The following is a 24,719-nucleotide window of genomic DNA, read 5'->3' on the forward strand; positions in this document are numbered from 1 at the left end:
ATTTTAACCCCTAGAAGTCATAAAATCTTTACCAAGACGCAAAATAAACCAACCTACATTCAGCTACTGTTGATATACATTTTTTTTAATTTATTTTATATACATAGGCTAAATATAAAAATGTGTGCCCTGACCACGGTACCGGTCCTTGATACTTGCCTATGCTGCCATCTATCGTTCATATCCTGTTACTGCAACCTTGGGTTATCATTTTAATGCCAGCTGACGGCCAGCAGGTGGCGCTGCGATCTCGTTTGCTGTGCCCCAATTTAATTCAACATTAAACATATCTGCTTTATATTTCCAAATTAGGAATAAGGAACAGTAACATCATATTTAAATCAACTTCAAGCAGGGAAGTTATGTATTATTATTATTATTGTTATGTGAGGCCGTACTTTGTCTGTTAATGTACTGTGAAAAAGGTAAGTGTAGCCCTGATACTTACTGTAAGCCTAAATATCTCACAGGGAGGTGTTTCTGTGACCTTTATGTCAGCTCCAGGAGGCTTCTGTTCTGTCATCAACAGACTCACAGAACAACTAGAAGCTCATTACCCACATTTATCACAAGCGCAGCTAGTTTGAAATCTCTCATAATGAAGATGAGTCATTCTGTGAGGTCGCACTGTAGTTTTATTTACAAGAAAAATACATCTTCATCTTTCAGCATAAAGTGACCTTAGCATATGATTTTTGAACAGCTTTTACAATTCTTTATGTTAAAGAATACAGAGTCCAACATGTACACTAAGACATCCTAATAAAGGAGGTCTGAGCAACTGTTGCAGGAATTCAGTATAAAATCATTCCATGTATGAGACAGCAACAGAGCTCGCGTTAAAGTAACTTAAACTGTAGTAATCCCTGGCATATAGGGGGAATCAGTGCATAAGATAAAATAAGATTAGACTTTATTGACCCCCCGAGGGAACTTAAAGTAAGGGACATGTTACATGACAGTCCAATCAATATCTCCAAAAGTGGCGATAACAATCTAAACGTTGTCATGTACCTGACTGTCCAACACCACATGTCAAATCTTCCCCTAATCCCAGTTCACACACCACATATACAGCAAATCTAAACTGTAACACCACACTGTGGATCTAAAAGAATTTTAACACAATTATAAAATGAAAACAGCAAACTTGTCCTGACCACATGTGTTCATTGTCTTTGTAACCATTGCTTGCAACAGACACATTCAATCTCCTACAAACAGTATGAGAGAAAGTTCCAAAGTCGTTGTTAGTAAGGATGTGGTTACAGTAGCAGGGTCATACAGTGTAGTATAAACCATTATTTAATCTTCACTGGTATCCTGTGATGACTGCTGTGATGAGGTCCCATTTTAAAAGACAAGGTCAAGAAATGTTCTGTAGGACTAGGTAATGCTGCATTCAATGTACCATGTAAAATTAATACTTTTTTAATTAAAAAATTGGTTTTATTTGTTGTTTTATGAACAATAAAGCCTCATAAAACTGAAGGACAGAAAAATACATCGTCAAACTTTTAGATGATGTGAAGTCCGTCTTCTGGTGGCTTTAATAATTGATTATTGCCTATGATTCTATATTATGCCCCCTAGTGTTCAAAACCAGAAAATTATTTTCTATCTCTGAAATGCACAAAACCAATGTATTTGTACTGAGTAGTTCTGAAATTTTTAAATTCTGATTTGCCTTTAAATGCAGCATTAGCACAGATGGTTGTGAAAAATAAACCTGCAGTAACACACTGTGCCCTCTAGGGGGCAGCCAGAAGTTATGACCACAACACTGGCAGCTCATCAACCTTTCAGTTATCATAGCTCAGCTCCTGTCATCCTTTACATATCATGAAGAGAGGACAATGGAGCTCACACCCACTCTAAGCTCATAGTCAAATCAGAAACACGGGGTACCTCATCAACTCCTATCCCATCCTTTCAAAAATGATGCCATGTTTTTTCTGCTGACCTAATTACTGAAGCTGTCGTCATGCTTATGAGTACCAGGCACTGTTTTTGGGCTGACCTCATGTTCTGGTGTCACTTTGCAGACTTTGTGTCATTCAGCGGCTCGTGTGCCTTCCTGTCGACAGACTCTGACTGACAGCGCACAGAAGATCGCCCAAAAGGCTAGCCATGCTTTTCTGCAAGGCCTGCAGTAATGCCCATGATGCTCTCGTGCACGCTCAGCGAAAAGCATACTAACAATTCTTTGTGCAGCCTGGATTACATCATCACAGAGCATATCACTTATTATTCCTGTACATATAACAGGAACGCAGTGTGTAGTCACTGTTTTGTTCTCTAGTCACATTTTCTGGGGGGAGGAAAAAAAAAAAGGAAGAAGTTTGCCCTTCAGTAACCTGGCAGCCATCATCCTGTGCAGCGCAGGGCTGCATTTAAATGCTCTCGAGTCCTTTTTTTAATTTAACTGCCCGCTTAAAGCCAAAAGGGGAGGTTTCAAGGTTTATGCAGCTCAGGCAAACAAAAAGGCCGCAGGGAAGTGCTAAACCTTGACATGCAGACGCAACAGCAGACATGATGAGTTCCATATCAGTGGAGATAAAGGCTAAAACCACAACGACTTCATTTCTCTGAGGATGATAAGGAGCTTAAGTGTAGTCAGAAATGCAGCAGATGATGTACCTGATTGTCCATTCTGTGGCTGGCTAACATCAACATGACTATTTTAATAAAACAGCTGTATTTTAAGCAGTAAGTTTATGGTGTGACAGACACCACACAGATGCCCCGTCTTTGCCCTGTTTGTTGCAGGATCTGATTAATTCATTTTTATGGCGGAAGCATGGATATTAAAGGTAAAAATATGGACATTATTTAGTGCCACAGAGCACAGATAATTACATGTATGTGCTGTTGTGAAATCATGTGTCCCACTTTACTCTGTACTGTACAATCACAGGCAAAGGTCGACCTGTCCCAGAAACCTTGTTTCCAAAAAATGATAATGTATGTGTAAATAAAGAGAATACAATGAGTTTTATAGCCCAAGGACAGTTCAAATGTTGAAACTGATATTGTTTAATGACTCTAATTTGCTGAGAGAAAGGTGTTTCTCTTTAGCATTACACAACTTTTCCAGACTTTTTGAACATTAATCAGCTTCAACCTGATTTGTTATATTTGTACATTTTTAAATTAAATATCAGGATTAATTTATTTAAAATTCATTTGATCACATCTTTTTTCCCCCTCTTTTTGGAAACAGGTTTATATTTTTGCAGGACACACAGCATGCACACAGGTTTGAACCACAAAAGCAAAAAGACCATTAAAATACCCAGCATCTATGAATATTCATTCTCCAAGTAGTCACTGTGGCAACCTTCTCCAGCCACTCACAGGCCAGCTGGGAGATATAATCCAAGCAGTGAGTCCTGGGTCGGACCCTGGGGATCCCACACCCAGCTGAACCACCACAGTAAACTCTGAGGCTCCCGTAAGAACAAAGAGATGTTAACACAATGAATTTCACAGTATGACAACTTGCAGTATGTGTCAGCAGCAACCCCAGTTGTTGCTGGTATAAACAGAGAGGCTCAAAGAGGAAAGACAACAGCTAGAAAACCACCTGTAAACAAGCCTATCATTAAGGCTTCATTGATTACAATATAAGGATTATAATATGGATTGTGTTGCTTGTTGTTCAGTACATCCAAGTCACCCACAGAGTAGCACTGCTGACTAAGCAGCAGACACACGAGTGTGTTGTGTGAACACACAGCTTGAACAGGTGGCTGGTGTGTGTGTGTGTCTGTTACATTGTCTGCTTGTACAGTGCATATGTGGGTGTGATTGTTCACTAACATCTGCATCTTGCAGCCTTACCTCCTCCAGCGTTTGTAAAGGAGCTCTTTACGCTCTTTGTATTTGTTCAATAAACCAGAAGCCTATAGTTTTGGAGTCAGACCTGCGTCACTAATCGTTTTAATAATAGAGCCTGCATGTGCATGCCTGTGTCGGTGGTTCAGGGGGTCTGATGAGGTATAAGGAGAGGGGATTGTACTGTGGAAACATACACAACCTAAATATGTTATGTAAAACTCTTAAAAAAAGAGGTTACACTAGTAAAACCTAAAAACATCCACTGCTTATATAGTGGAGGTAAAAACGAATGCGGATCTTGCACAGCCCAGTCTACTGGGCCTGGAATACTGCTTTGGACATGATAGTGGTTCTATAATAATAAAAATAATAATAAAACTAAATTAGCTAAACACAGCAACAACAAGCAGAAACAGCCCTCTAAAAGCAGAGTAAAGTGCTATAAAACTGCCTCGTCACAAACAAATTCATTAACTGTTAATTCAGCCACTTTGAGCCAAAGCAAAATGATTCTGTCAATTATTAATGCTGGAAACAAACATTAAAAATCAGCTGAAAATGTAGGGAGAGGTATACTTGTGAATGCACTTCACCCTACCCTTCTACTTCGGAGACTGAATAGAGAGCCGGCATTAAGAGCTCCCCAGCTTTAACAAGAGAGGCTCGGAGCAAAAGAAAAATCTAAACAAGCAAAAAAGCCTGAAAAGACACAAGCCGCCTCCTTCTTTTTCTTTCATTGCCTCGCTTGTCCTGCTTCCCTCCTCCTGGGCCCCTTCCCCCACCCCCCTCTCTCACTCCTCAGATGTTTTCAGTACAGAGTCGTCTCCCAGGATCTTGCAGAGCTCGTTGAGGCGATGCTGCATCTCGGGGATGCCGGCCAGCTGGGCCTCCAGCCGCTGCTTCTCCTCGGTAAGGGAGAGGCGCGTCGCTGTGTCCAGCTGCTCAAAGCGCCAGCCGCCCTCCCCATCGAACTGCAGCAGGTGGGTGTGGTACTTCCTGGAGGCGGAGAGAGAGGAGAGTGGGATGCATTTTTTCACATCTCAGAATTCTAGTTCATAGACTGGAATAGAATATTTCCACAGTGTGACGTGTCTCACCACAGGGAGGGCCGGTGCGTGATAGAGAGCAGGGAGATGCCGGCATCCTTGGCAGCCTGGAAAATCTTTCCCTCCACGTCAATGCTCACAGCGCTGGTACACTCATCCAACAGGGCATATTTAGGCCTGAAATACACAGGGGGAATTGTTTTAATAACTGCTCTGCATCCTGTGATGAGACCCATAAACAAAATCCAACTCTTACCCCCTCTGAAAAATAACTTGAAAAATACATGCAACAATGAGCACGAATTTATACAGTGGGAGCCACAATGCTAACATACATCACACAATCTTTATTTAAAGAGGAATGTTGACATTTTCAATGTGTGCTAATATTTGCTATTTAGCAACCTAAACTGGTTCCACAGCATGACCCATGAACAATGTTCACCCCAGTCACAGTCCAGTTATACTAGCTAATGCATCTCTGAAGCTGTACATCAGTGCTTGGTGGGACATGCTAAAGCTAGCCTTGTAATGTGCTCACAGATGCCTGATGTTTAGCATTGTTTTTAATCATGATAACACTAGCTCAGTAGCTCAAAAACACAAGTGCAGCTGAGTGTTTTCAGGCCTTTGGTTGTTAATAAAAGCATTAGGCTAGCTGAAAACTCATATATGATGTCAGTTTGAAAAAATGGAAATTTCACACTAACACCCATATGTTTACAGTCTTTGCGTGTCTTATGCTCGGTGTTTTATTGTGAAGTGTCAGGCTGTGTCTCCTTACTTGTGATAGAACATGCGAGCCATGCCCATCCTCTGCTTCTCGCCTCCTGACAGCACATCTTTCCAGTCCATCTCAGCATCCCAGCCTGGAGAGGAAAGAAGACATTGCACAAAATGTAGAGTGTTTTGGGATTATATATGCTGAAATCAGCTTTTTTAGGGTATGGCATTCAGACTAATAATCAAGTACACAAATGTTCTACAGTGATTAGAATTAACATGGATGCTGTGTGACTTTTCCACAGAATAAGTACATATGTTTCTGTCCATATCCATGACTGTTGAATAAGCTGCATGTGCGTGAGTTTATTAGCGTGCAAGACATTTCCCAACACACAGTGCAGCCATTCATACATTAAACCCTCTTGCAGCACTAAGCTTTGTACAGTAGTTGGTTAACAACAATGGAGTTGTTTGTTTCAGCAATGAGGAGAGAGCGGCTGCCAATTAGCCAAAGACTCAGGTTTAGCAATAGAAGAAATGCATAAGATCAGACTTCTGGTACACGTCCAGCACAAACCCGAGTCTGTTTGATCTCCAACACAGCAAACATGTGCTGCTGTTACAGTTTGAGGGCAATCCTGCTGTCTCATCTACTGTGTGTGTGTTGATCTGAGGCGCATATATTAACCAAGTTACCGTCTTTACTACTCTCTTACCTCCCTCTCTGGTGACAATGTGATTGAGGTTGACTATGTCCAAAATGGCTTCCAGGTCCTTGTCACTCGTGCCTTTGGCGGCCATGTCCTCCAAGGTGTCTGGGTAGATCACCTGGTCCCGCAGTGAGCCCATAGACATGTACGGCCTGGAGAAAACACACACACACTGTATCCACTCAGTGTTTCTTTGTTAACCCCTCATTTCATGAAGTGCACCAAACATTGAGTGAACAAAGAAGGTGCGTGTGCACAAAAGGAGTCCGACTTTAAGACACTTAAAGAAAAGAAAGACACCCTGTTTCTATTGTTAATAGTGTGTTGGATTCTGTTACAGCTGCCAGGTGGCTGTCTCATCCCAAGTATAAAATATTCACTGCTCTGCAGGAGAGAGTCAGCTGAGTGTGCAACTCTGAGCAGCCCTGGGTACGATTACATTGGAAGTATCGTCTCAGACTGGTTCAGGCCATTTCAACCTAAGGGTTACAGCCACACTCTTATGTTTTTGGAGGATCCCGAGCTCAATCAGACATGTAACCTTTGACTCTTTATTTTGGATTTATTTGATGATCAGTGGCTCGATTATAATTCAGGTTGTGAGAAAAAAAAAGCAATTCAATATTTCTAGAGCTCAAGGTGACACATGACACCAGACACACTTATAATGCTAACTCCTGAGAGCCAAAACTCACTGTACAACTTTAGCTTGCTACCTATGTATACACAGCGTGGCAAACTACAGAGGATAGCTGTCCATACTTAGCCTACACACTAATGACTACCTGAGTGGATGTGACAGCGAGCTGGCTCGCCATATTATTTTCACCAGTTACATTTATCCATGATACAAACTTGTGTCAACAATGTCGAATTCAGCCAACAACACATGTGTCAAACAATTGATTCTAACAGCCAAGGCTCAGGCAAGGCAGCAAGCCTGTTAGCCTCCTAACTGCTGGTTGCAGTTCCCTTAATGGCCGCAGGTGTCACGACTAACAATGCATTGATGATTGTTACTTTTATAACATTAACAAACGGAGTTGGTCAGTACATGTTTACAATAACATAATTTTTAATTTTTAATGTGCATTTAAGTGTTTAGATCAACTTGGTCATAAAGTCTTTTTTAAATTCCAATACAGTGATGCTTTGAATAATTCTTATTATCTTATTTACTAACAGAAGGTTAGTGTGGCTGGATCATGTCATGCAATGTCAGTAAACCAGTTAATGATCCACTGATGATCTGTCTACTTTCGCTGATCATGTTTCTACTTGTGGCTTTTAAAGCTAATTACTTGACATGTTTCAGGCCTTTAAAGTGTATCATTAAGACATTATTGTAAAGAGGACTAATCTGGATGGTAAATATTTCACTCCAGAGCTCTGGTTTCTCTGTCAGCTACTCACGCAGGTCTTGTTGCAATGGATTAGATTACTGGTAGTGTTCACTGTTTTGATGATAAAACACTGCACACTTCTTAAATGTTTGATTATTGAGAGTGTGCACAAACCTCTGAGGGATGTAGAACATGTGTTGAGGAGAGGGTTTGTGTAGCCGGCCACCGTAGACAGGCCACAGGCCGCTGAGGATCCTGAACAGAGAGCTTTTCCCACAGCCGTTAGGCCCCGTGATCAATAGGTGCATGCCCTCTTCCACCTGAAAGGAAGAGATGATTTATTAATCCCCCAGCTTCTGTGATTACAGGATCATCACGGTATAAAACTGTGGACAGGCAGAACGCGTGAGCGGAGAGGTGTTTGCTTTTTAAGAAATGATGCTGTAAAGTAGGCGTTTGTTCTCTGTATCTGCAGTGGACCCACTGTGAGCTACAGCTAGAAGCAACCTGCTCGGCTTCCTATGCTTTAGCTTTCTGCCTTTGCCTTTAAACCACATGGATTTTTGTCTAATTCGGCGCTCCATCTGTCATGCCACATAATTTTACTGTATGTACTGTTAGCATTAGCACAGTGTCAACAGCTCAATTTCAGCAGGGTGTACTGACCTCCAAATTGCAGCTTAGTGTAGTCTGCACAGAAGTCTGTTGACCTGAGCTGCTAGTAGCACTGTTTAAAAGTGATAGCTAGTCCCACGGATGTTTTTTTATTGAGGTCAAGGAGGTTTTGATCATCTGTCATCTGTTTGACCTTCATAACCTAAATAGTCTTTCGTAAATGTGGGCTCATTTTCTCTGCAATACAATTCTATGAAAGCAGCATAACGATTGGCAGAAGACACTGTGCTTTGTACAGTGTAGTTAGTTTATATGTTTGTACTTTGAATGTATGTAATTTCTAATGAGATCACGGGATTATTCTTAAATACTAATAAATGCAACAGAGACCAGGATCTGCAGAGGAGTTTGATTGTGAAATCAGGTTCAGAAGTGCAGCTACTTTACCTTGAAGTTCAAGCATGACACTACGACGTCTCCGTTAGGTGTGATGATGGGGACGTTCTCACACACGATGCCCTTGTCCACGTCAATGACTTCACCTGCACAAAACACAGGGTCAAAGACAGAGAGTGACTGTGGAGCAGAAATGTCTCGGCACAGATATGGATGGAGTTAATACTAGCAGGAATTATGGGGTTAAAAATAGAAATGCCTCTTTAGCACTTTTTCATTTATCTCTCAGCTTAACTGCAATCTCTGATATGAGATGCATTCAAGGGTCAGATGGATGTGTACACAAAGATATGCAGACAGTAAAAGCAACCTTTGGCCTTCAGACTGTTAGCAGGGCAGACATACCCTTTATCTCCAGTGGTCCATCTATGTGCATCTCAGGCTTGCTCTTCTTCTCTGTCCCCGCTGTGGTTGACAGAGAGGAGCGCTTGTAGACACCCTTCTGGACGTCCTCGAACACGGCAAACATACTGTGGACCCTCGCAGTGTAGCCTGCCAGTTCTGTGACCTGTATCGACAAACACGCAGGGGTCAAAGGTCAGACTGGCATTCGTGTCACTGTCACGGCCATGTGCTGATAAAACTGGGAGAGAGCAGGTTTACATGAACTCCAGGGAGGGTACATGGAAACATTCTGAAGATCAGCTGATTAAATAACATGATATAATGAGACACGAGGGGACATTTTATTCACATTAACATTATGGTAGCTACGCACTAAAGCATGCTGTGCTTTATTGTCTATTCATGCTGTATTGACTAAAAACTGACACTTCACACTGTGAACTCATCAGTAAAATGTTCACTGATGGCCCTGCTGGCCAATAGGTGGAATACAGGATTAAAACACTCCTGCAATAGCTTTTAAACATGGAGTCCAAGTTCACTTAGTCTTATTTATTTAGGTTTTACAGTTGTTGAAGAGGGTCAAACAAAGAATAAATAAAAGCTTGAATTAATGTCATAAGGATATATAAGTGAGCTAACTTTAAGAGGTTAAAATAGTTACTTAGATAGCAAATATATATTTAAAATATGTTTTTTTTCCACACAGATTTACATGCTCCCCTGTGTCTACATTTTATTCACATGCAAAAAATCTAACCTGTGACATAAATATGCACAGAAAACTACAAGATAAGCAAGTGTAGCTGTGATGGTTAGAACAGCACAAAATGGTGTTATCACAAGGCAAGCATAAATTACACTCATAGCTTTAAGGTAAAGTGAGCCCAATGTGTTTACAGGCAACTGGATAATGTTGCTTTGGCTTTTGAGTGGTGCACCATGCAGAGAGACAATGCAGGCTGTTGACACAGCTTGATTATTTTCAACAACATTTCTCAGAATTCATGGACACCATGTGGGGCTGCAGTCCTTTCACCCACAGTCACATCTCTGCTCATGTGTCAGTTAGCCTAGCTAACATCAAAATAATACATGCAGAAACACCAATCAGCATTGTGCAGATACAAGACAAAATGTTCTTTCTCTGTGCTGCAAAGACCAGACACAGGATGGGACGGACCCTGATCAGGTGCTTGAGTGGCTTGGTAAAGGCTTAATACATGTAAATGGGGGCAACACATCCTTCCATATTTGCCTTCGAAGAGAGAAAGTAAACACAGTGAGAGAGAGAGAGAGGGAAAGTAGGAAGAGATGTAGGGCTGAAAGATCAACAGATGGAGGATTATTCACAGTGAGGCTTAGCCCTGAGAGAAGGAGCTCTGGACACACACAGCCTCACTGCTGGCTGACCTATAGTGACATGGTGGTAAATTTCATCTTCAGGAACTGATACCTATCAAAGCTTTCTATGTTTAACATAGAAGAGCTAACAGAGAGCTCATGTAAGGATGGACTAGGCCTTCAAGGAACACCGAGTGATGAGAAAGACAAATTCGACCAAGCTGGGTCACACACCCAACAAACAAATACACACTGCACACTGTCATATCAAACAGGCAGAGTGTCTGGAGGCGTGAGCTGGGCACACCGCCTTAGGAATGTGCACCATGCCTGCTTCCTGTTAAATTGCACACATCGCTTAGCCTTGCATGCAGGGGCTTGCTCTGGGGATGTCAGAATTCACCACACACACTCACAACATCGGGCTAAAACTTGTGTCCTCCAGGGAAGTGGAATCACAGGGCAACCAAACTACGACAATAAAATGAATTAAACATGTTTTTAAATATATATGTTAAGTCAAGGATGCTCTCGTATATGAGGTCTGAAATGAGATGCTTCTGAAAGGAGGCTAAGGCAGCTGAGGAAGCACATAACCACCACAAGCACTTTTAATAGAGTTTCAATTCCTCCACTTCACCAAAGGCAGACACTGCTTGCAGACATGCTATAAACTAAGCAGATCTCTGCACGTATAAGACAATAACCCATAACATGGAAAATACATGCCAAAACACAGGGTGGCATGTGACTGTGAGCAGCATAAATGAGCTACACTGCAATACAGCTTCACCACAAATGTGCTGCAGCCAAATCCTCTTATGGACCTCAAAGTGCAGCTTGAGAGGGAGAATGCATGAATGGGTCTTGCCAGTTTTTTTTTTTTTTGGATTAAAATGCAGTGTGAGATCAGGGATTTGGCTATCAATGAACAAGACCTTTCATTCACCGAATTCTTTTTATGCCATCATGCTGGAATTCTTCATTAGGCTGAGAGCTTTCTAACTGTGAGGAGAAATCCATGTGTACATGTGTAACTACTACTAACTACTCTTGTGTGTCTAAATGCTGTCCCCTAAAAAACCCCATCTCTCATGGTTTGTTTTGTTTTCAGAAAGATGGTTCCTGTTATATATTCAGTTTGTAATCTGTAATTTAACTTGTTGCTTTATCATTTCAGACCAATTGTCTGTCTGTGGTCCACAACTTGCATTTTGCTATGTTTACACTCTTAGAAACTATGGTGCAGGCAACAGATGTTCACTTCCTGATTTGGGCTTATGAGCTGCTACATGTCCTTCCCTGATTTGTCATGCTACATCATGTGACCTTTTTCAGAAGACAACAGAGATCTGCCTTGACTCCTAATAAATAACTCAACCTAACTAAAATGCAAGCATTGCAGCATTTGTTGTCTATGCTAGATGCTGTTGTGCAGCTTATCATAATTATACTGCACACATGTCCAGGTGCACAGCTGGCTTTTAAGCAATGTGCAACCATTCTGATGTCTGGCTGCATTATCAGGCCTCCATGGAGAGCAGTGCATCAAGGCGCTTGACTTAACATGATTGTAAGTTATAGGCTTGAAACTCTTCTTTTCAGATAAAACCAAATTACAGCATATCACTATACCTCTTTGTAGGAGGACATGATCCTCTCGATGGCATCAGCTCCTGAAGCCAAGAGGTTGCGGGCGGTGGTGAACGCCTCTGTCCTTTCACTCACCATCACCTGCGTCTGCCCATCTGCTGTTTCTGGAGGACAGAGGAGAAGATAACTGGTTTCATAATACTCAAAAGACCTAATAGAGTTGCTTTGTGGACGTTTGTTTTTTTGCTGTGCGAGCCCATCTATTTTAGACTTGTACCTGTAAGCATGAGGATTCCACAGAAACAGGTTATTTAAACACTGATTATTTACATGTTACATTGGAAGAGTAGCAAACAAAGGGACTCAGTCAGAGCTATATTTGTAATGCTGAAAAGTCATTAGGGGAGTGATGGAAGAAGCATACTGTTCTCACACAGGCTAATCAGCTCCTCCTAGAGTAGCTGTAACTGTTGACCCTCATTTTTACTGTGAAATGTGTTTACAGTAATCACAGTTAATACACATAAAATACTGAGCTTTCTCCTTACCATTGTCAGCAAACCCTGTGGCTGTGATGATGGGCACTGCCACCATGACAAGCCCGCTGCCACTCCACACATACTTCATGAGGAACTGCTCAATCATGATGTACCAGAGGCGCTTGGACAGGATCAGGTTCATCTGATCTGCCAGAGCTCTGTAGCACTTCTGCAGCTGACACATCTCCACCTGCAGCCATGGACAACACAGGATGTTACAGCATGTCAGCGATGGACCATTCATTCATCTGGAGGGTGATCGCCAAGATAATTACACCGATACATACATAGCATAACAATAGATCTGTGTAATAATGTTCACCCTCTTACTAGATAATGGTCCAATGGATGTTTTTAATGGAGCCTCACATAATAAATGGAATAGATTCTCCTTTAGGTTGCTTACTATTACACCAGCAAGCCTGCTGCACAATAAAAGCACCATCTAGAATTCTACGTCCAGCTCTGCATACCTTGTGTCCTCTGTAGAAAGCTATCTCCTCAGCATTAGCTATGATCCTGGAGTGCACATAGCGCAGGTATCCCTTCCTGTGCGCCTCCTCGGCCACCAGCTTGCCAAATTTCGGCGAGCACGCACGCAGTACCTTGGCCGTGACGAAGACCACTAGCCCGGCCAGCAGGGTCGGGCCTGTGGCGTTAGCTCCGCGAGACCTGGCGGTCTGAATTAACGTGTAGGAAGTCAGCATCACATCCAATATAGGCTTGGTGAGGTTGGAGTACAGATGGGCCACCGATTGGGAAAACATCATAACGTCCTCGGTGAGAGACTGGTCCGGATTGGCGAGCCTCCCGTCCATGTTGCTGACTTTGTAGTAGGTCTGATCGGTGAAGTAGGTCCGGTAGGCATGGTTCACGAGCCGGGTGCGGAAGGCCAGAGCCAGTTTGCATTCTAGGTACCGAATGGCGCTGTTGACAAACGTGGCCGGGATGGCAATGAGGAGCCATTTGATCAGCTGGAAGATGAAGCGTTTGGGTTCCTTCTCCACGATCGTTTTAACTATCTTTCCATCCAAGCTGGCCACGTAAATAGACAGAAACGTCCTAGATATCAGAGCCAGCGAGTGCAAGGAAAGCAAGCCGAGCTCTTTGGAAACAAGCCTGGGGAAGAGGATTTTCCCAAGTTCGAGAATCTGCTTAAAAAATTCTGCATTTACTCCAGGAGATGTCCTCTTGTGAAACACTCCATCTACCTTCCCGGAACAAGCGGAGCCGTTCTCCGCCTTTGAGCCCTGCCTGGTGCTCCTCTGATCTCGGTTTTTGCAGAGCTGCTTGCAGATGATGGGGTACAGAGTTTTGATACCGTAAGCAGCAGCCGCAAGAAACACGGCTCGCTTCGCAGCTGCCGTGCGGTCCCATTTCACTTTGGACGCCGCATCGAGGATGTTGGACATCTTTTCAAACGTTAGTCTTCCCTGGTACCGGTCCTTACAACACCCATCACCCAGATCCGACTCACCGCGTCGACATGAAAACACCGAGGGAGCCCCGATGGCTGGAATGATGTGAAGCGAGCCTGATACAGTACCGCTACATCCTGCTCTTTTTTGTACCATTAACAAGCAAAACACACTGTAATACCTGTACTTCCGGTTATCCTTGCCAAAATTAAACTACCACCCACCCATGTTTCACAAATACGTGAACAGTGTTTTAATTTATACTCCCACTTCCTGGTTTAATGTAGTTGTTCCCGTCATCTTGACACTGCTTATTTCCGCCTTGCTGTCGCAGAGGCGTTTTTCATTGGTCGCGCCCCCGGCAGAAGATGATTGGTTGCGTCATCGACGTAAACAAATTAGCTGCTACTGTATCCACTGTATTTTTATGTAGCACTCTTTTATATACGGTCTGTGGTAGGACTCTTAAAACGTTTTTAGACAGTATTTATTCTATACATAAAATACATTAACATATATCACATAATTAGTTAAATATTTTAGTAAATTAATAATAATTTAATAATAATATTTATTTATTCTACATTTAGAGGGGCGCGTGACAAGTTTTTAGGTTTGCCGTCAGTTAGCTTCCTAGCATAAAGCTATCAGTGTGTTCTAAACCTTTCCCACTAACACACGCACACTAGCTAAAGGGTCGCTATTGTAACGGTAATTATTTTTTCACTAATAACCACAGTTGTTGAAATGAACTGGGTTGGAGGTTCAAGGTAAGAGACGGAATATTTTAAATGTTAGCTGACTTTCTGGTGTCATTGCTAGCCTACATTCAGCTAACAAGAAGATGTCATCTTGCAGGAACCGGCTTGTGATGACGAATGATGCGAAAAAACAAAGAGTGAGGGAGCCAAATAAAACTTACAATTAAACAACACCAAGTTAGCCACCTTTTAAGAAGCTAAATCTTATAGTTTTGCATTTTTTTTAATGCAGAAGTTAATTGAGAAGAGGAAAATACAACAGAAACTGAAAAACCTGGGAGTATCTGTTTCAGACTCTTCCCCTGTAAACTCTAGTTCTGGCAGCATGGACCTGGTGACTTTGTTTATTTCCAACCAGATTGCTGCTAAGAAAACAAATGCAGGTGAGACTGGCAGCATAGCATAATAATAATTCATAAAGATATGCTGAAAAACATCAGTTAGTGGCATTAATGTTTTTCAATAATCACATCTTAAGTGTAAATACTAAAACATCAAATAACCTACATGTGTTTACCTTAATCTTGCAATATTAACTCTTATTGCCAAAAATGTCCCTTCAGTGCTCATATCAGCCTCAAAGTGCCTCGTCTGTGTGTCAACACCTCTATGCATGCCTCTCTATGGTAAATAAAAGTGTTGTTTTATCAGATCCTCCTAAAGTAGCAGTTCTGGGCAGCCCTAAAGGGAGATCCACGCACAGGAGAAATGAGCCCCTTGTTTTACCAATGAGCCCCTGTTCTCCATCACAGCTGAGTCTAGCTGAGGGCCAGCCACAAGACAGGTAGTGGGAGCACTGATTATAGCCTTTGTTGTATTTTCCAAAAGTATATTAATTGGTCTTTTTTGTGGTAATACCTAGTTTTTCAGCAGCCAGAAAAAGAAAGATGATTATTCCCCAACAGGTTGGTCACATACCAGCTATGTATACTGTGCATTTAGCTGTCAGTTCTCTTTTTTAATATGAACAAAACTCTTTTACTGATTTTCCACAAGCTGTCGCCAGTGCTGGAGTCAGCTTACTCAGACAACAGTGCCTCTGACTACCAGCCACACATCACTGAACCCACCAGCCCCTTCTTCACCACCTCGTCAGCCTGCTCCGGCCAAGGTTGTAAGATGATTGAAAACACAGTGTTATAACAATATATTCTTTTACTTTGTATAAGCACATCATATACCTTCTCTTCTCAGGATTATTCCCCCTGCAGCTCAATCTACAGAAGCAAAGCCAGTCACACTTCTCCTCAGTACCGCAGCAGAAGGAGGTAGAGACAGTATTATTATCTTACTATAACAATGCTTCTGTGGTTATTATTACAAAAATAGCTCCTTGGCTGGGCGTTGTGGAGGTTGATTGATTGGTGTATCACTAATATTCCTGTTGCCTTTATTCTGTCAGGTTCAGCCTTTCTCCCAGCCCAGAGGTATGACAGACACCATCCCATTGTCCTGCAGGTCGAACCCACCCTTCTCCCAACTGGAGAGAGCCACATCATCCCAAGTCCTGTTTGGAAATCCAGCACCAGAGTGAGAGTTTTTTCTGATGTAGAAGAATGATTGTTTTTGTATCTTTGAATTAACCAGTTATAATCACGTGTATTGTTACAGTAAAACAGAGGCGAGACAGGCTGTCACCCTAAGCCAAGGCAAAGAGGACAAGGAGCATATGCTGGACTTCATGTTTAACCAACCATTTGTACAAGAAGGTCAATACACCTTTAAATGCTTATGTAATCACAATGATCGAATTCATCTGGTTTCATTACATTTCATGTCATTTCAGCTTCATATTTAAGGACAGCAAAGGACAAAATATACCTAACAGAGTCGTCAACACCACAGTAAGCATGTGATGTTTTACATACTCAATCTGATTGAAATTAATGTTTATGATTAATGTTGACTTTTCTGTCTGTTGTCAGAACTGTGCCTAACCCACAGAACAGGCAAGGGGAGGTAAGCATGAGTGTGTAATTCTGGACTTACATTGCCACCAAGTGGTAGAATTTGTGACTACAACAAATCTAGTCAAATATTTGTTAAAATTTGTTAACAACCTTAAAATACAATAAATTGAGTGAGCCAAACCGTAGCTGCTGGATGTGCACTTCTAGATGATCTATTCACAGCTCTCCAAGTCCACTGATGTGAACTTTTGTATGTTTTGTAACATCCCCAATGTGTCTGCATATTTATTTTAATTGGAGGAGGAACAAAAAGGACTGAATAGTTGTCTTACATCCCACAGCGAGTCCAGGACACATCCCTGAGCACATAATTGGCTGCACATGTTACTTACTCTTGTGGTGGAAGTTACCTCAGTACAGATGATATAAGTCACACCAGTACACAGAAGAGAGATAGTTAGCACTAACAAACCAGCATATTAAAAAGCAATCAATTATTTTCCCCCTGTTCCTATTTTATATCAGGATGAAGAAGGCTGTCAGCGATGGCTCCAGGCTCCACGCACACTAACGACCAACAACATAGATAGTGCAGATAATGTCCGTGGAAGTACCACATCTCTGTTTTTATCTACTCAGACACAAACTCGGAGCCCGGAGCCGTGCAAATGCAAGAAAACATGTGATGAAACAAGAGATGCTGAAACCCAAACTGCTGCTGAGATGTGCGATGCTTCCACTTCCACTCAGTGCAACTCTGCTGTCAACAACAACACTGAAGCTTCTGGGCTGTATCTAACAAACGCTGATGTGTTGGAACAGCATCCAGCCACAGGGAGGCAGACTGATCCTGCTACAAAGCCAGACACACTCGCAGCTTCATCAGGAAACAAACTTCAGAAGTGAAGGGAAGCAGACACCCTGGAGACAGAAGACATCGAAGGCTGCTTCACTGACAGGCATTAATAAGAAATTCACTGCTGGTAGCTGTGGCAAAGTGATCGTGCAGAGACCTACAAACCCATTTAGCCATGCGCTTAGCAGAGGTAATAACCTGCAAGTGAAATGTTCAGCATCACTTCATGTGTCTGTAATTTCTCCTGCTTTTTGTTAAACAGCCATTTACTGCTCTCATGTTCTTAATTTAGCTAAGGAGGAGGAGAGAGGGCAACATGAGTCTGGCCCTCTGATGGAAGGCGAAGTGAAGAAGGAGGTCCTATCTGCCACTGGAGTTGATGGACTCTCAGAGGAGGCTGTGCCACTTCAGGAAATAGCTGACATTTTGCTCCTGCTGAAGCAGAGGAAGAAGGAAGGATGAGGAGAGACATGTGAAAGTAAGGTAGAAGACAAGAAATAAACAACAAACACCAGTTCTGTGCATGTTGTTTTAATAGTTTTAAGCACTAAAACCACATTAACTGTTCTTATTGTTGTGACAGCAAATTAAAGCCCGAAAGCCTTCTCTTGAGTCCTAAGTTTATTTCTTTCCCCATATACATAAGAGTTCATGAAGATATCTTTATATAATATAAACTCTAGCAAAACATTTACAGCTTAAACAATAATCAAATATACTATGCAGCACTTTTTTTTAACATTAGTGTTTTTGTAGTTCCTCGTAAACTTTAAAAACACATGTAATCAGTTCACATGAAAAAAAAAAACGCAACCATTTCACCATAAGAACACATTAACACCCCCTCACGATGGAGAGAGATGGAGAGAGACTGGATGTAAAGGGCTGAACACCACAGTATTCATGGCGCAGCCGGAAACGATCACGTTAAATATTTGGTCAACACAAGTTTTGATACACATCACTGTTCTGGGCAGCTCAGTCGTGTCTGTGTGTGTGTTTGTAGTAATACTTTCAGTACAAAACTAGTGTGTGTGATTTTACGTCTTCTTGAAAGAGTTAGAAGGAAACTTCACATTTTGAAATACAGTTTTTTGTCCACCTTTAACTATTAGCTGAAAATAGAAGTTAATAGATGCATGTGCAGCTCATAATCAGAAATATTTTGTAAATAAAGCAATTTTTTTCAGGATGTTTTCCATATGAGGGTGCTAGGTCTCTTAGCGTCCTCATTTGGGATGCCATTGATTTTTACAGACTGTCCTTACTTACTACATTTGAATTTCATTAGATCACTGAAGAGTCACTACATTGCGCCATAAAAAGATCAGCCTCCTATTTGAAAACATTATTAAACAGAGGTATTGAATCTTATTATTCTTGGATCTGAGCAGCTCATTTTGTTTTTTGTTACACAAAGTCTCCAACACTTTCTACACGGAGACCTACATGTGTTTAACTAACAAGGTGTAACCTCACACATTTGTACAGGTTTACAATTGCCAAATTTACGCTAAAGCCTACTCCTTGACTTTTGACACAAGAAACACATAAATGATATGCTTGGCTATTGTACATAAGGCTGTGGAGGAAGACAACAAAAAAATATATATATATGAAGATATAATAAAAAAAGCGACATTCTAACACAGGTGAAATGCAAATAAAACAACAGCTATGTAGGGAAAATGACAATATGGCTGTTGATCACATTCACAATACAACAGGCACTAATATTATGTGCAGAATGAATGACCTCTTGACCGGGGGAGGGGGTTAGGGTTTGGGTTAGGGGTCATTTATATAAATAAATAAATAAATAAATCGATCTTAGTGCTACTACAAGTGGTTTTCTTTAGGCACCAACAAACAATACACTGTGCGTGTCTGGTAATTGCTTTTTGTTAAAAAATATGAAGCGACACTGCTGTGCTCTATGCTACAAGCCTGAATGACATTTAACTGAGACGCGTCTCGTACAGAAAAGGCATAGTCAACAACAAACCTGGTTTACACAACTACATTTTTTTTACTGTACCTTAACGATGATCTCTCTCTACACTCTATGCACAACATCATACAGAAAGAACAAAATATTAGGAACATTTCTCTGAGAGAAATGTGTATTTCGTGTACCTGTTGTTTATTAGACAGTTGTGCTTCCTCTCTGTATTGGGGGTGGGCAAAGCAAAGGTGAGATATTTGTGTAAAATCCAGCTGTTGACCCTGTCAGAGAATAAGCTGAAACATTCATACTCCTGCTTAAACGTTAAACTTGTGTTACTGATAGAAGCGAAAGGTCTTTCAGAAAGTTGTGCAGTGGCTCCTCAGATCACAGAAAAAGAGACATGTTAACAGACTAGTCTACATCTGATGCGTCGTTGTCCGATAGATGGTAATTTGAACCTTTGACCCGGATGTATTCGACCTGCCGCCCCTCGTCGGAGTCTGAAGCACCGCAGGAACAAAGCTGGTTTTCAAACAGCGCCTCGATCTCCTCCAGACGGCGGGCTTTGGTTTCTGGCAGGCAGCCATAGATGAAGAAAAAACCCACCAGGGCCAAGCTGGAGTAGAGGAAGAAAGCTCCTGAAAGACACACAAAGACATCACTGTCACCAGAGAAAGGATAGCCGCTTGCAGGAGACACAATGCTGCGGATTTCAAACGAAATACGTTTGTTTGTTTTCATTCAACAGCAGAACCTACAGGGAGCTAATATGGGGTGTCGACTGCTCACATGCTGCTACAAGTGGAGCTACAGGAAGGAAGGAGCACTAAAGACTTAAGATGACTTCCATTTCCATTTTTACACTACATCCAATGTTCCATTATGCTTACTACCATTTCCATGACAACCATGTGTTTCTCCACTCTGAAAGGATGACTGTTATCATCAACCAGGTGAATTGATAATTAACCCGCCTCATCTCAGGATGCCTCCAAAATCAGCCCCAATGAATCGATTTCCAGCTCCAACAAAGGTTACTTCCTTCCTGTGTGAGGAGAAACCTGCTGCTGAGCCACACTGACTGCAGCAAAAAACAATGCTTTGGGGCATCAATCAGCTGTTGCCCCCTTTGACGTAAAGGAGGGGTGTTACACAAGCATTGACGGGTGTGTTATGTAAGGATTGACAAAGGGCCTTTCAAAATAAAAGCTTTTAAACTGACCATAGTAGGTGAAATACTGAGCCATGTGGAGGAAGGTGAGAGAGACCAGGATGTTGAAGGTCCAGTTGGTTCCGGCAGCGCAGGCGTTCCCCGTGCTCCTCGCCCACAGGGGGTAGATCTCAGAGTTGATGGTCCACGGCATTGGACCCATGCCTAAGAGAGAAAGACAGATGAAAGGTGAGCTTTGTGGTATCAGAAAAAGGAGACAGACTCAGAGAGGGGGTTTAGTATCTAACCTGGAGCAAAAGCAGCTAGGTAGAACACCAGACCCAGCAAAACCAGCCAGGAAAAGGAGGTGGGACAGTAGTTGTAGGCCCAGTAGGTCCGATCCTTCATCAGGGTGGAGTTGGAGCATCTTCAGGAGAAACAAATGTGTCATTTCATGTTTAATCCTGGATTATATATATATATGTGTATATATGTATATGTATATATATATATGTGTGTATATATATGTATATGTATATATATATCCCATCCTAACCCATCATGTGACTCACCTTCCCCATGCTGCTTGCTCCATGGAGGCCTTATTGACTGGCACACAGGAGGAGGCGAGGAGCTCAGAGCCGTTCTCACGGTAGCAAAAGCCACATCCGGGGTCCAGCATGCAGGGCTCGCACAGCCTGCACACCAAACACGAGCCACAACACAGGTTAGCTGTCATTCAATCAATCCAACTGAATGTCAGGTCTTGAGGCTGCGTTGCGTTACTTTTCGTTGTCTGTTAGCTTTTATCTGGACGTGATGATTCAAAATAAAGACTAAAATGTGATCTTTCATCTTGAATTAAAACGGCTTCCTGTCATGTTCTGCTGCCTGTTATTTGATTGTCTGTTTACATGTAGAAACGTTTCCAGTGCTGATTTCCATGCAGTTTGATGTGTTGCATGAAATCTGCATTTCCTATTTTTGCAGTCTGCAGCCTCTGTGAGTGCTCCAGTTACACGCTGAGGTCGAGGCCTTAGATAAACACCATGTATTTGTACCTGAGGGCTGCACGAATAAATACTGTGGAGAGATGAGGAGAGAAATGACGATTGAAATATTGCAATTTGTAAATGTCTATATATGTAATGAGTGTTCGCTTGATCATAATGCTGTAATAACATCTTATTCCTTTCTAAAACACAAAACACAGTTTGCCTCCTTACACACTGCTCTATGCAGCCAGCATTAGCATGTCTTGCTAACTACTAGTTGATCTATTTGCAGGAACAGAATTCAGATGGTCATGGTGACTCCCTATAATAACCATATTTCCAGAATGCATGCTGAAATGGGACATCCCATCCACAGTGAGTATGTGGCCCTGGTGCTCACTTGATGCTGCTGTGGTCACTGAGTGGAGGTGTGGGCTCATATGGAGCAAAGTGAACTCAATGAAGCCATTCCAGTGTGGTAAAAGCACTCATCTCTTCAAATGAGCCCTGTGTTTGTTTGTGTAGGTGGTGGTGTTGTGTTAGAGTGGGGTGAGTGTCTGACAGTGAGCCCGTTAGGAGTTGTTTCTGATGGAAGACCATCATTACACAGGAGTTTCATCTCATGTCTGTGTAAGTGATAGTAAATTGGGACGTGAAAACCCACACCGGCCCACTGACTGGTTTGTGTGTGTGTGTGTGTTTGCCCTTTGTTGCTAATGGAGACAATGAAGTGAATTGTAGCTGGTTTTTGATGGGGGATGATGAAAGTCATATAGACAAATTATATTTACACTGCTGGTGTCATGGCAACCCTTTAGTTTCATTCCTTGTTTTATTAATAAATGGATCAGATATGTAAGGATACTCTGCGTGCCAAATGTGACTATGTGATCTATTTTGAACTGATCTTCAGCCAGATGCTGCATGTATTCTAATAATTGCTTTGAACCCTCTGGGTTCATATTTTTAGCTTGGCACATGGTGGAGATGGGAGGGATTTAAGAGACAGGGTTAGCCTCTTTCAAAGGAAGAGAATGGAGAGCTGTGCACTCAGTGATGCTAAGCTAGCAGCTGCTTTTTGTGCTTGAGAAAAAACACTAATAATTGACCTTTGTCTGCAGGAGAAAGGGTACAGCCAGCATTAACTTATAGGTCAAATAAATGCAACTGTCACAGGTATTTATCATTCCTCAGCTCCAATGGGCAGAGAACATCCTAACCGGGAGGAAATATAAACCTCCTCCCACTTTTTTTGTTTGTGTTTTACAAGCTTATTTCCTGTTAAAGGCTCCTTTCAATTCTTCTGTTAGTGGAGCAGAACGTGTAAGGAACAGGAATGAGACATAAGAAATGCAAAGGTCTAATGTACAGGTAATGTACTTGCATTTGTGTGGAAAGATATACGAATCAGTATGAAAGTTTTATCCTCAATACACTCATTCAGCAGCATACTGAACACACAAGAGCTCCAAGGTGAGCTATAATTTTCTCATGTTTTTGTTTCGCTTTCACTGTTTCATTAGCAAATCTTGATTTTGATCTTTGTGTTTTCATCTATTCCTGCGCATAGCAGCACAAAAGCGAATATTGACACGTGTTAATCCTCAAAAGATTCACTCCATCTGAAGTTGTATTTCCCCTCATTCCCTGCAGTGGCAGCAGTTTCATGCCTCAAACTAAGATCTCCACTCACACCTACTTCCTACATCTTCCTGCAGCAGATATTTTGATCCTGACTCCAGGATATGTGGGATAATTGTTCTGTAGCTGCTGTATAATTTTTGCTTATCAGTATTAAAAGGAGCTGATAAATGTTTTCCAGCTGAGGTGGGGGTACGTATGTGTGTGTGTGTTGACTCACTGGTACTTGGAGCAGGTAGAATTGGCTGTGGCCGGGTCTGATGGATGGAAGGTGACTGGAGGACTGTGCTGGGCGGACAACAGAAAACCAACAGCCAACAGGCTCAAACTCAAAGACGTACCTGTAGGAAGAAACAAAACACACTAGCACCTTCCTTCCTGTGGCGAGGTCTCTAAGCGCTACTTCCTTCTTGCTGCCTCACCTACGATGCTGCCCAATATGAGCTTCCTGCGGCCCACTCTCTCCACCAGCCACACTCCCAGCAGGGTAAACAGGAAGTTGGTGAGGGTGGTGAGTCCTGCGAGCCAGATCGCCAGCCTGTCATCTCGCACTCCTGACATCTGCAGGATGGTGGCGCTGTAGTACCTATGAAACACAGAGACAGAATACTTTGATCAATTCATCAATACCCAATATTTGTCAAGACAAAACAACACATCCTCTCCACTTAAGAGCCGACCACTCATCCTCCAATCACAGCCAGTCATCTGGAGACAGTTAGCCATCGGCTTTAAATAGTCCCTCGCCACTCACATTCAGCAGCTCCTCCTCTCTCATACAGTGTAATTATGCTCACAGCTCTGGCACCCTGTTGCTCTGTGTAGGCAGATTATCTTCAATCATCATCAACAAGCCTCTAAACAGGCTGCGGTCAACAATACAGACACCTGCATGAGGTCCCACTTCAGTTCGGCGAGCAAAGACAGAGGAGGGAAGAACGTGGGGCCGATGACCACGCACAGGCATGCACCTGCAAGGAGTCTGTATAAGATGTCATTACTGAAATTATAAAAGGAATCCACTAAGTCCACATGCACACAATGTGTGTAAGCACATACAGCACACAGGGACTTAAAGGCCCTTAGAGACTGCAACACAAATACAAAGAAGGTTATTCTCATTAAAGAAAAAGCCAAAATAAAATGTCTCCAGCATTGTATCTCTACAGGCAGCTCAGAATTAGCATTCTGCTTTTCATCTTTTCAAAAGCATCATTATCTCTCTCATGTTCTCTCTCTGTCTCTCTCTCTCTCTCTTTCCCAAAACAAAGACGTTCAATTGCAGGATTTGCATAATAACACTTTACTTTTTTCTGCCCTGGTATCCAGTCAGACAGAACCAAAGACAAACAGAAATGAGATGGTGTTAAACTCTGCTTTAAAAGCATGACCTACAGTCATATAAGGTGCCTGAGGGGATTAGAGTTATTGTTATAAGGGTTCTAAGTTCCACGTCTGTTACTACAGAGTCAACGTCTCGTCA

The 24,719-nt window shown here is 42.1% G+C and overlaps 3 protein-coding genes across 3 annotated transcripts in view; 1 reads left to right on the top strand and 2 right to left on the bottom strand.

Moving 5' to 3' along the window:
- Positions 1 to 630: 630 nt before the first annotated feature.
- Positions 631 to 14,273, bottom strand: abcd2 (ATP-binding cassette, sub-family D (ALD), member 2). The gene is made up of 10 exons (XM_028399218.1): positions 13,031 to 14,273; positions 12,567 to 12,747; positions 12,061 to 12,182; positions 9,082 to 9,244; positions 8,728 to 8,822; positions 7,840 to 7,985; positions 6,329 to 6,474; positions 5,671 to 5,755; positions 4,938 to 5,063; positions 631 to 4,836 (listed from the first exon to the last, which is right to left on the bottom strand). The coding sequence occupies exons 1-10, from the start codon at positions 14,129 to 14,131 to the stop codon at positions 4,632 to 4,634; spliced, it is 2,370 nt and encodes a 789-aa protein (XP_028255019.1). The 5' UTR covers positions 14,132 to 14,273; the 3' UTR covers positions 631 to 4,631.
- A 1,350-nt stretch (positions 14,274 to 15,623) lies between these two features.
- LOC114444518 (uncharacterized) lies at positions 15,624 to 17,964 on the top strand. Its single transcript, XM_028419145.1, has 9 exons — positions 15,624 to 15,641; positions 15,733 to 15,847; positions 15,931 to 16,004; positions 16,139 to 16,266; positions 16,348 to 16,445; positions 16,523 to 16,580; positions 16,662 to 16,695; positions 17,172 to 17,328; positions 17,795 to 17,964. Exons 1-9 carry the CDS (start codon positions 15,624 to 15,626, stop codon positions 17,962 to 17,964), a joined length of 852 nt encoding a protein of 283 aa, XP_028274946.1.
- Positions 17,965 to 19,115: 1,151 nt separating this feature from the next.
- The window catches only part of slc2a13a (solute carrier family 2 member 13a), a 46,597-nt gene continuing 40,993 nt past the window's right edge, over positions 19,116 to 24,719 (bottom strand). The window contains exons 5-10 of the mRNA XM_028399316.1: positions 23,659 to 23,822; positions 23,457 to 23,577; positions 21,173 to 21,298; positions 20,909 to 21,027; positions 20,673 to 20,825; positions 19,116 to 20,088 (exon numbers count right to left, since the gene is read on the bottom strand). Coding sequence (XP_028255117.1) covers positions 19,862 to 20,088; positions 20,673 to 20,825; positions 20,909 to 21,027; positions 21,173 to 21,298; positions 23,457 to 23,577; positions 23,659 to 23,822 — 910 coding nt within the window. The 3' untranslated portion in view covers positions 19,116 to 19,861. The remainder of the gene's footprint in view (positions 20,089 to 20,672; positions 20,826 to 20,908; positions 21,028 to 21,172; positions 21,299 to 23,456; positions 23,578 to 23,658; positions 23,823 to 24,719) is intronic.

The sequence above is a fragment of the Parambassis ranga genome, chromosome 2 (genome assembly GCF_900634625.1).
Source record: "Parambassis ranga chromosome 2, fParRan2.1, whole genome shotgun sequence".
Lineage (NCBI taxonomy): Eukaryota > Metazoa > Chordata > Actinopteri > Ambassidae > Parambassis > Parambassis ranga.

What these genes read in the sequence shown, in the direction of transcription:
- LOC114444518 (XM_028419145.1), top strand. An exon ending in CACAGAACAGGCAAGGGGAG is followed by an intron (nt 16,696 to 17,171) that starts GTAAGCATGAGT and finishes ATTTTATATCAG; the next exon opens with GATGAAGAAGGCTGTCAGCG. An exon ending in GTGCAAATGCAAGAAAACAT is followed by an intron (nt 17,329 to 17,794) that starts GTGATGAAACAA and finishes TTCTTAATTTAG; the next exon opens with CTAAGGAGGAGGAGAGAGGG.
- abcd2 (XM_028399218.1), bottom strand. Translation starts at nt 14,131, where the DNA reads ATGGTACAAAAAAGAGCAGGATGTAGCGGTACTGTATCAGGCTCGCTT. An exon ending in TGGACCACTGGAGATAAAGG is followed by an intron (nt 8,823 to 9,081) that starts GTATGTCTGCCC and finishes TGTTTTGTGCAG; the next exon opens with GTGAAGTCATTGACGTGGAC. An exon ending in ATGTTCTACATCCCTCAGAG is followed by an intron (nt 6,475 to 7,839) that starts GTTTGTGCACAC and finishes TGTTTTCTCCAG; the next exon opens with GCCGTACATGTCTATGGGCT.